At 44.2% G+C, this 12,021-nt stretch overlaps 1 protein-coding gene across 1 annotated transcript in view; it reads left to right on the plus strand.

Annotated features, from left to right (window-relative positions):
- The first annotated feature begins 1,012 nt into the window (after positions 1-1,012).
- The window catches only part of LOC119383723 (solute carrier family 26 member 6), a 47,747-nt gene continuing 36,738 nt past the window's right edge, over positions 1,013-12,021 (plus strand). The window contains exons 1-3 of the mRNA XM_037651995.2: positions 1,013-1,091; positions 5,578-5,691; positions 8,788-9,010. Coding sequence (XP_037507923.1) covers positions 5,590-5,691; positions 8,788-9,010 — 325 coding nt within the window. The 5' untranslated portion in view covers positions 1,013-1,091; positions 5,578-5,589. The remainder of the gene's footprint in view (positions 1,092-5,577; positions 5,692-8,787; positions 9,011-12,021) is intronic.

The raw sequence follows: 12,021 nt of genomic DNA on the forward strand, positions 1-12,021 counted from the left end.
TCTGAACATAGGCCAATGTAGCGTTTTTTCCAAGTTCAGGATTTTATTTTAGAACCTGTGCGCCGCACACAGGCAAAACAAAAACTTTAAGAGATAGTACGTTTTATGGAGAGGTCTATAAAAATAATTGATATATTTGGTCTACAATCTTATTTTGTAAAAAAATTCCCGAAAAAGCAGCAACTTACTCAATTTTACCTACGCGCCAAGGAGTGAAAAATATAAAGCTACTCTAAGCAACTGTCCTATAATAAAAGCGCGATGCTCTGAAAACACAGAAAAGCAAGTTTCGGATGAATGCGTGAAATGGTCTATTTATCGCGAATTTTTCTTTCGTACCTGGTTCTCCACCATATCAAGAAGTTCAAATGGCGCTCACATGCCCGAAAAATTTTTGCCGCTCAAAATATTTTGGGAAAATACTGTAGAAGTAATGTATGTATGTCTAATTTTCTCAGATTTTTTCAGAGAAATCGATTTTTGTCGAGCGCCCAGACTGGGACAGTTGGCGTGGAATGACCCTATATATATACCGAATTCCAGGGGGGCCCCCCCCTTGCGGACGCCCATGCTTGCGGTAGTTAAAACAATGCCTCAAACCGCGAACTGCTAGTGCTGCCGGGCATTTCTATATTGTCGTGAGATTGCGCGGATTTTGTCGCATTGCCGAAGATGAAAACAAAGCAGCAGGGCCGTAACTAAGGGGGGTTGATGGGGTTCTGACACTCACCGAAATTTTTTCATGCTTTGACTTTTCGGGTGGCACTAAATTACTTTCACGCCTTCACAGCGACCATTAGTTGCCAATATTAGCACCCCCCGAAAATATTCCTGGGTACGGCCCTGCAAAGCAGCACCATAAAACAAACTTTTTCTAGAATGTCTTTATCATCCTCGTAGCGCCACCAACGATTCACGAAACGATAGTATAACAAGCCGACAGCCAAGATTATAGCCAACAGTAGCTCTATTTCTAGCCAACGTGCTCACCGCTTTCGCTTTGCTGCTTTGCGTGCGATGTAGCAGAGTGCGTGTATTGGCGCGCGGTCGACTAGCAGCGGAGCAGCGAAATTATAAAAGAACTCCGAATTGTGAGTATTCTAGGAAATCGTGTGGCTTATGTTACGTTCAAATGCGACTGCATGGCTTTTCGACGCACTGTCAGTGGCGCAAAAGCCCGAATATCTCCATGTTTCGTAACCCGGCGCCACAGCGTTCTCTTCGTCCTTCGATCGTAATCGCGCGTTTTGTCACGTGGAGCTGCCACTCGCCGCGGCGGTTTGTATGAAATCAATGTAGCCAAAGGACAACGACGCTTGAAAGAAGTGGCGTCCGATCTGGATTGTGAAGTCTGTGACAAAATTAAGGACACGGTTCTCAGTTTTCTTACGGGGAGAACTTGTGTGTTTTGCGGCAGTAATATGATACTGCTCTACGTTTACTTATAGATCGATTACCGGTTCACATTTAATGCAATTAACATAAGTCTTTGGGCGATACACAATGTTTGACCATGCACCTCGTATGATTGAAGAGTTATCGATTCGCCGCGGTGAAGCTGTGGTTACGGTGCTCGGCTGCTGACCCGAAGGTTGCGGGTTCGATCCCGGCCGCGGCGGCCGCAATTCGATGGAGGCGAAATGCCAGAGGCCCGTGTACTGTGCGATGCCAGATGGTCAAAATTTCCGGAGCCGGAGCCCTCCACTACGGCGTCTTTCATAATCGTATCGTGTGTGTATAATCGTATCGTGTGTATAGCCCATGTGACGTGAGTTAACTGTGCTGTGTAGTTTCTCGAACATACGCTAGACGTCCCTGTATCTACTCAATAACAAATTTCTGTGATAGACCAGCCTATTAGCGACTGCGTTTATTACCTCTCACAGCACGAGTTCGACCACTAAAGCTTTAAATTATAGTTTGTGTTTTTAGCATTGCCTCATTCTTTGCCATAGACAGGTGCACTAGTGGGGCCAGCTTGGAGGGCCCTCTCGATCAGAAAGGGGGGGAGGACCAGTGGGCACCAATACAGCCTGGTGGCCTTTGTTTTTCAAGCAACACACACAGGCTCACATATCTGAGTTGAAATGATGGCGAGGAGCCCTGAAAATATTCTGCGTCTAACCGTAAGTGGATTTTGTAAGAATCGTCCGGCTCTTCTTGGCATTGAATGTCATGTTGAGCTCACTTACACCTGAAAAGCGGTAATGGACGCGAGAACTTGGCTCAATTTCGGCCTTCGTGAAGTTTAAGGCAACTTTGTATACGATAAAAAAAAATCACGAATGGTGCCATAAGCTAGCAGTGTACGTTTTGTTTCAAGTCTTGTTTCAAGTGTAACTTAAAATTTATGCTTCACTAGAAATAAATCATCCCGTTCTTGTGTGCAGGTGAGCTTTTCTTTTCTTTTGTGATGGTTTTAAGAGGCATGAGGGTGCTGCCAGGCCGTGCTCTTCCCTGTCATTATAGGGTGACATACAGTGTCATTATTTGCCCTTAAAGTTGCCATTTGTTACTACGTTGTCTCCAGCAGAGTATTGGTTTACACGGCCAGACAGTTGTCCGTGCAAGTTTCAAGAAGAGCCAAGGAGTGCTTTGCTTTAAAAAAGTCGAGATGAGATGCAAAAGGTGGAAGTGGCCTTGACACAATTCACGGCACCTTTTTGAAAACAATAGCGTGTCGGCATTTCCTTTTTGGAGGTGCTGACAGGTGACGGCTGACAGGCTTCCCGGATGTGACAGTTTCTCATTCATCTACATTCTGCCTTGTTCTTAAGTAAACAAAAAAAAGCAAAAGTTCCTTCAGCATAACCTGTGAAAACTCAGTTGCAGCAGCAGGGAAAGGTAAAGCTTACTGTTAAATTGTGTCTCATTTCATAGCACCTGCTTCTGGAGCACAGCAGCATTGCTGAAATATGTGTATTCTTTTGAGTGCCTTGCTCATAGACTCTGTTGTTTATGCAATAGAAAAAGAAAGCATGGTCTGTGTCCATCGCCGGGTTAGCATACAACTGTTATGCAAATTCTCACCTTCTTGTGATTGGAAAAAATATTATAAAATAACAAAAAAATGCAACTAAGATGAGTTTACACATGGCATAAAGGTATGGTGGAATCATGAACTAATTACTGGGAAGGGAACAGTTGGTCCAGGCTTGATGCTTGAAGATGCCTTTGAATCCTTTGGACACTGTGACACCACGGTGGTTAAAAGTGAAAAAAAAAAAGTGTGATCAGCTATTCAGTAATGTAAAGCTTCAATGAGAACTTCTATGATTTTCTGCAAAATAAAACTTTGTTAAGAATCGTTTTTCTTAGTGGACGGAATCAAACCTATACTGGGGGTCTCAAACACGCGGCCTGCAGACCTCTCGCTAGTGGGCCGGTGCACATGACTGCCTTCATGCCATATTTTCTTAATAAGTATATGTTCATGAGCTACACTGATATGATTGACTTCAAAGATTTTTTTCGTGAGGCACCGCATGCAGGCACCATGTGGTGAAACGTAACTGTGAAGCAAAAACTCTAGATTTCAGAATCAGCGTTCAGATTGTAGCCATTGTGGAGGTCAGTGTGGATATGTTGTTTGAATCCTGAGGCCAAATCTCCTTTAGAGTTGACCCATGTATGAGAAATGGGAAAGGCCGCCTTTCAAATCAGCTGACATTTTGCACAAACTCCCCCCTCTCCTCGCTCTCACCTTCTTCACTGTCCCGGGCCTTGCGGGATTAAATTTCGTGACTGTGGGCCATTAGCTGAGGGGAGTTTGAGACCCCAGGCATATGCTATGCTTAAGCCATCAAATTATGACCAAGGAGGTCCAACGGATAAGGTCTATCAGATGGCACCGCAAAGCCATTTACTATGAACCAAAAAATGTGCTCTTGTCGGAGAAGCAGAATTTGCACGAGTGTAAATGAAACAGGGGTAGTATAGAATATTTCCAGGCGTGTTAAAGAAAAACCGCACAACTGAGCGTGTCTTTTCTGCGTTTGTTTATTCATCGTTTGTGTTTTCTTAGAGGGTGCAGAAGTGAGAACGAATGCATTGCCAACTGTCATTCTAATAACTAGGCAGCGTCAATTGTACTCCTCATAATTCAGGTTGCGAGGCTGTTAAACTGGTTACGATCCCATCAAGCAACGCAATTAAATGAAGTGAAGCAATATGCACCTGTGGCAGTACATTGTACCTCTTGAAAAAAAAAAGCTTTCATCTCTTTACGGGGCTGTTAGTGCTATCTCGACTTGGCTGCGAGCTCAAGCTGCAAGCCAGTGAGCAGACATGCTTGCTAGTTCCTGCGCACCCAACAGCGTTTCTGCTTGAAACACTGTTGTGTGCTTCTCATCTCTTTGCCTCTGTCACCGGCTGTTTAGCTATGTTTACGTTTGTGGCTGTAACTGCAAAAAAGGTTTCTCTTTGTGCTAGTGTCCAAGGCAGCATTAAATGTGCTGAAATAGATAGAACGACAGAAAGTTGAGCTAGATGGTACTGATTTATGATAAAAGAAGTTGTCAGGCAGACATGGACACAAGAGAGATCAGAGAAAAAAGCAGATGTGATTTCTTCTCTTGTGTCCGTGTTTGCACTCTAACGTCTTTTATCATCAAATAGATAACTGCATGTCTACTGCGAGAAGAAGTGCAGCGAGTAATATGCAGTTATGGAAAGCCTGTGGTGTGATGCTGGCCTTGAAATTCCTGCTCCAGCGTACAGTGGTGTAACGAGTGTAGCCAGGATTATTTTATTTCAGGGGGTGGGGAATGAAATTTCTACCTCTTCCCATTGCACAGCCCTTGTCACGACTGGTTATTTATTTTTTGGCAAAGCTAAGTCGTATTTGGAAAAACGCAAATACTGCACTTGGCATGTTGCACGAAAACTTACCTAGTGACAACAGCCATGATATAATACAATACAGTAGACTCTCAGTTCTTAAACGGAATTGCCGCTTACATGGAACACCTGCCTCCAGTATGATTGGTTTCGTACCTGAATGCTGCAACCCATTTCATCTCTCAGTAAATGGGACTCCTGTTAAACAAAACATATTTAACGAGAGTCTACTGTTATTGAAATCTGAAGCCTCACTCTGACGGGCAAGCACAACTACGGTCACAGTACGAAAATTTAGCACGTGGAACTTCAACTTTATTCACTTTTGTAATAAGCATCCTATCACCAGAAAATTAACGGATTTGTTTTGAAATAATACCTTAGCCGTATAGACCGATATCGCCTTTCTAAGGAGCCCAATCATTGTTTTTGCCAATAAGTTCATTAATTTCGTATTTTGGAGAATCTTTTATGGAATAGATTTAAGGTGATGCATTTTTTTCTTGTTGGTTGAGTGTTTGCTTTTCTTTCGCAGGTATTGACGGTAGAAATGTTATCATATTTCATGGTTACTTTGGTTGAAATCATTATCTTGACGCAGCTTTCGTTTGACAAGGGCTAGGTTTGGTGCATTCTTGTTACTGTGTAAAAGATTATCTGTTCTTCACTATCAATTACTTTAGTAAACTGTGCACCTCAATATATATCACATTGTCTGTTGTTCTTTTTTTTTTTCAGTTTAGAGTCTCCATGCCAATTGGGACTATGGAAAGAAGCAACCTAGTCAGTGACCTCACCGGTGACTCCCGGGACTTCCATTGTAATAATGTGCCTCGACCCTCATATACTCAGGTGATGTTTCCTTCTTAATAGGCGTACACCTACTGCACGTTCAATTGCACATAGCAAAGTGCAAACATAAATTCGGCCTCTAAAGTACCTCAAGAATCGTAACAGAGGTTTAAATGATGCAATTGTTTCAGTCTGTTACCCCATAGGGGCATGTGTCTGCTTCGGCAGGCACATGGTGAGCAGTGCAACTATGTACCCAAGCTAGCAGAGGGGTTTTGACTAGGCTTGTGCGAATATTCGAACATTTCGACTATTTGATTGAATATCACAGTAGTTGAATTCGCTTCGACATGAATTTAGGTTATCCGAAATTTGGAAGTATTCGAAATGAACGAATAGACACATATAAACCACATGAAACGCCCTGTAAAGGTTCGTTTCACTGCAGTGGACAAGTGCTATGCCGTGAATACACCTATCCAGGGGAAATCCACACTGCTGCGAAGCTTCACTTCAGGGTTAAATGAACATATTTCCCTCACATCGATTCATCATTTTTCAAGTTTAAAAGTTTGTTATACCTGCTTATATGGTCTAGGTATAGTAAACTTTAAAACATAACATATTTTAGAAGTTATCGCTATCACTTGCATTCTACCGAAAGTCAAATCCTGCTACTATTCAAAGTTGCTTACACTTCCCTTTGAACCAAAAAGAATGACATTTGCACATACCTTGTTTCAGTTTTAAAATATATCAATTGGGTCATGACAAATATGCTCATTTTTCTTTATAATATGTGATATATACTACTTGAATTCGATTCGAAATTATTCGATGAAATCACTATTTGCTTCAAACTTAAAATTTAGTATTCACACAAGCCTAGTTTTGACCTCTCCCATGGCTAGCTGTGCATGGCTGAGCTGTGTCCGAGGAAAAGGGGGGTCCTGGGGGTTGCGCTGAAGCAGGCAGATTTGACCTTCAGGGTCCCCCCCGGTAAAAAAAACAACCAACTTTTGGCCCATGCTTCATGTAGACGGCACCCCTGGATTGACCTATCTGCTGGAAAACTGGCGGTTGCCTTTTCCCATTAGTTCCCGAAATGCGGTGGCACCCAGGAAGTGGTGATGAGCCCTGTTTGTGGCAACAGATCCAGCAGACCTCGGTGGATTAGTGGTTGCTGGAGGTAATGACAAAAGCGCGTGGAGTGTGCAGGGAACTGTCACAAAATTTTTAACCATTGTAGTCACCTTTTCAAGATTTGTCTTTTGAGCATACTAGGCTGGGCACCAAGTTACCACAGGACTTGGCTTGAGGCCAGCCTCTTTATTTTGGGCTGCTGACTCGAGTTCCTTTTGCTGCAGTGTATGCTGCATTTACCAACAAAATTTTATCAATCTGTGACTTGTAACATAACCTTCGTTGCTCTTGCGGCATTAAATCCAACCTAACTTTCTCTTTGTGGTCTTGCCTTTCAGTTTCTATTCAATTTTTTTACGTGCTCCTTTACTTAAACAACTTGAATGGTGACTAATTACCTTATTTTTGAGCAAGGTGTGCACGGCAACATCAAAGCATTTACAGTAGAACCCCGCTGTTACGTTCCTCACTGCTGCGTTTTCCCGGCTGTTACGTCGTTTTCCGCCGGTCCCGGCATAGCTCCCATAGGATACAATGTATTGGGAACCCCGCTGTTACGTCGTAACTGTCGGACCGTTCCCGTATGATACGTCGCGAAGTGCGCTCGGAGCCGACCGAGTGACTACCAAAGAGAGCGGCCATGGTGCATTTTCACGCAGTTTGGCCTCGTTTGACCGTAATATTAGCCGCATGAGAGGCGCAAGCAACAGCATCTTTCAATTGATGCAAACAAAAGCATGGCCTTCGAGATTCAAATTGCAAAGATGGAGTCTATGACGTAACTGCTCGCGAAAGCAAGGCCTTCGAGTTGGCATTTACTATTGACAAAAGCATAGCCTCTGAGATTTGTATTGCACAAACATGGCGTGTATGACGTAACTGCTTGCGAAAGCAAGGCCTTCGAGATTGGCATTCACTTCTGCCATCGCGTTGGCGTAGACTCATCATCATCGTTATTTGTCGGAGAATGGGAGGAGTTCGAGCTGGTTGGAGCTCGCGTGGTCGTGCGTGCAGTTCGCGGTCGGACTCGCCGCGCCGGTCGTGATTGCGTGTGCTTAGTTCTTTCATGCCTACAGCTGTTGGTGTTAAAAAAATCACATACGTTGATTACATTTCTGTGGATGAGGCCGTCCTAAGCTCCGCGTTTCTATCCATCGACTAGATCGCGGCTGAGCGCGCCAATTTTCGTGCTACTCGTAAGAATTGAAATAAAATTCTGTACCACTAAATATTTTGCCGTTTTTCCTGTTTTTCGGCTCTTACGTTTCCCGTCTCTTACGTTTATTTCTTACGGTCCCTTGAAAAACGTATCAGGGGGGTTCTACTGTATCATGTTATTGTAGCCACTGACAAAATCAAGGACTTCTGTAAAGTTTTTTTTAACAGCAAAGCTGTTCTTAGTCGAGGCTTTCTTGTCCAGGGTCGGCGTAGAACCGATCACGTGGCCTTTCGCCTTGCAGTGTGTCGAGAGTCAGGCTCGCTAGGAAGGGGAGGGCTGCGCCGTGCTGTGAGACGAGAGGGTGTGCTGTGCGATGCGAGGGCAGAGGATGTTGAGTGGTGAACCTTTGAGAAACGCGCCAAGATGGTGTGACAGTGTCAGTGTTCAGGAGTTTGTGCTTTCAGATTGGCGAACATTTCTTGTTCTCTCGATGAAGAAGCCACCCGACATGACAACGGACATGTCGTTGCTGAGCCAACTGCGATGTTCGCGCAAGGGAGGCTGAAGCTAAGCGCCAGCGAAGGGAAGACTTGAAAAACATAGAAGTACGATATAGCCTGATGAATGACGGGCATAAGCTTCGCTGTTTTGACAGTGTTCGCGAAGTGGAGCTGGTTGGATTTTTTTTTTCCAGATCGTTCCGTGTGTGCTATCGATCTGAGTTCATTTCTTCTTTCTTTTTTTGCTATGAAAATTTTCCAAAGAGTTAGTAATCTCTTGTTCACAATTTCAGTGAGTCTTAGTCGCACTGCTTGACTGCAACTTTTCATGTTGCTTTCCATGTATCCATGCAGGCTGGCTTTGATGATGCATACAAACAGCTGCCCGGAAAAAAGATGGTTTTCGGTGATGTCATCAAGCGTGTGGGGGAGTCACATTGCAGCAGCCGCCATCTCAAGCATTTGGTGCTCAAGCGATTGCCAGTGCTACAGTGGCTGCGGACCTACCCCGTCAAGGAATATCTTCTTGCCGATGTTGTGACTGGCTTCACCGTTGCTATGTTTCACGTACCACAGAGTAGGTAGATGCACACTTGTGTTGTGTTGAGGTAGCATGCCTTTTAGTTTAGTAATATCTCCTCACCAAATATGGGAGGGATATTATTCTGAAGAAACTTCCATGACTCTACACTCAATATCTCAGGACTGCAATGTGCCAGTGAGCTGTAGTAATGCCAACATTATACTGTTAATATGCATGAAGGGAGACATAAAGTAAGTATAGAACCATCAGCTTACTTTCAGTGTATGCAGGGTCTGTCCCGAAAATTCCCGGAATTTTCCTCGTAGTCGGCAACATCAACTCGTGGGGCGAGCCTTCGGGTGGAGAGGTTAGTGGGGGATGTAAGCTTCGAAACGAGGCTAGTCTCATTTGCCTGTGGGCAGTTGCTGAGACAGGTCGCATCGCACTCTGCGCAGAAGTACCTACTGCACCTTCGTCGAAAAAAAAAAATGGACCAGTTTTTGGTGCAGCGTTATGCAATCAAGTTTTGTGTGAAACTGGGTAAAAACAGGGTGGAGATGCTCGAAATGCTTCGGAAAGCCTACGGTGACAACACGATGGAATGAAGCCAAACTTTCATGGGGCTCAAGAGGTTACAAGGGAGGCCAGAGCAATGATTGGCAGACCACGAAGCGTCCTCGCCCGAAAAAAGCAAGGACGAGCAAATCGCAAATCAAGGCAATGCTCATCGTGTTTTTTAACAGGAAAGGTGTGGTTCACAGTGAATTCGTGCCACAGGGACCAACAGTCAACAAGGAGTTTTACTGTAAAACATTCGAACAGTCGCGCAACAGGGTTCGACGCGTCGAAAAAGGAATTCATGACAATTGGATCTGGCACCATGACAACAAGCCAAGCCACACCGCACTCATTGTCTCCGAGTTGCTGGCCAAAATGTGTTTGGCAACGCTGCCCCAGCCACCATAAAGTCCCAATCTTGCACCACCAGACTTGTTGTTGTTCCAAAGGATCAAAAGAACCCTGAAAAGAAATGGCAGGGGACGCTGGAGACGGTAAAAGCAGCAACGACGACCTCGCTGAAGGAGGTTCCTATAGATGGCTTCCAAGGTGCCTTCAATGATTGAGCGAAGCATTGGCAATGGTGCATCGAAGCAGGGGGAGAATGCTTTGATAAGTTCTGGAAAGATTGTAAATTGTGTAAACGCGAAAAGATACACAGACCAAAAAAGGAACAAAGTTTACTTCACGTTTCGGCCCCCCATACGGGAGCCTTGTTCACAATAAAAGTCATAAGGATGGCACGGTGTATTTAAGTACGCCTAAGTACGTGACATAAGCAGCGATAGTACATTGTCGGAAGCGTCCCATCACTCCTGTTCAGCGTGTGCGCAGTCGTCTGTATATGCAGGGATTCCATGTGTAGACGTGATGCAAGCTTCTTTTCTTTGGCCAGAACAAGCGCACTTGACCAGTCAATTTGATGGCCGGTAGATTCCACGTGCTCAGCAAGGGCATTCGAGGCAACGTGCCGTTTTCTGACATCATATTCGTGTTGTTTGACTCTCTTCTTGAAGTCACCGCTCTCACCGATGTACTGCTTGTCACAATCATGGCAGCCTGTGGCGTAAACAACTTGTAAATTGGTAATTGTAAATTAGTATTGAATAAATGGTTTATAAAAAAAAAATCTGGGAACTTTTGGGACGGACCCTGTATCACGCTGAAAGTATAATACAAAGTATTTACAAAGGTAATTTCAAACAGTACAAGAAAAATGCTTGAATTTAGCCAACCCAGAGATCTGCCTGGCTTCAGAAAAGGGTGCTCTTTAATGGATCACAGCCGTGCGATCAATCAAGTAATTGAGAAATCTGCATTGCATAGACAACGAAAAGGCATTCGACTCAGTAGGGATATCAGCAGTCTTGGACGCATTACATTACCAAGGAGTATTTGAAACATATATATATAGATCCCTGAGCTAACATCTACAATGACTCCACAGTTGTCTTCCTTCTCCACAAGAAAAGCGATGGAATTATGATTGAGGAAGGAGCCAGACGAGGATGTACAATCTCTCCAATGCTGTTCACTGCATGCTTAGAAGCATTCGAATGGCTGGATGGGGAAGAAAAAAAACTCACAGGGTCCCTTATGCATTCACTTAAGACGACTTGATGGCAAAAGCCATCTTCTTCTTCTTCTCAGTCGATGTATTGATCCTGCCGCGCCACCCTCCGTAAGCTTTCTGCACCTAGCGTGGTTTTGCACTGCCTCCAAGTTTGGAGGCACCTCACATGGTTTTGCATTGTCACCTTGATCGGACCACCTTTGACCAAGCTACCAGGTCATGTGATGATGTCATCGTGTGACGTCATGTCACGTCACAGTGACATCATGATGACACCATAATGACGTTACAAATTTTTGCAATCTGTGACATCATCGTGACATCATACGGTGACACCGTCACGTGATGATGATTTTTTTGCATCACTCGTCCCCGACGCCGTGGCACGCCGACGGGCAAATTTCACACTCGATGAGGCATTTAAGGCTTTCGCCTTAATAGGAATAAAAATTAACAGGGAATATCTCAGCAACCTATGGTTTGCAGGCGACATGGTACTCTTCAGCAATGATGGCAATGAATTGCAACAAATGATTGAAGACCGTAACAGAGCAAGTATTAAAGTAGGGTTAGATATGAATATGATGAAAACAAAGATTTCGAGCGAAAAAGTGGGTTCGTGAAAAAGAGGGTTCGTGATTAGCAACCAATCTTTGGAATCTCTCCTAGAGTATGTAGAGATACCTAGGTCAATTACTAGAAGCCTACTCATGAACAGGAAATTCACCTAAGAGTAAGGATGGGCTAGAGTGCATACAGCAGGCATTCCAAAATTCTGACAGGCGCTCTGTCACTGTCCCTAAAGTGATAAGTGTACAATTACTGCATATTGCTAGTTCTAACATGTGGGGCTGGAACATGGTGGATAGCAAAGAAACCTGGGGAAAAGTTAAGGACCACGCAGCGTGTGATGGAACGGAAAATGATAGGCGTA

This window comes from Rhipicephalus sanguineus, chromosome 2, assembly GCF_013339695.2.
Source record: "Rhipicephalus sanguineus isolate Rsan-2018 chromosome 2, BIME_Rsan_1.4, whole genome shotgun sequence".
Lineage (NCBI taxonomy): Eukaryota > Metazoa > Arthropoda > Arachnida > Ixodida > Ixodidae > Rhipicephalus > Rhipicephalus sanguineus.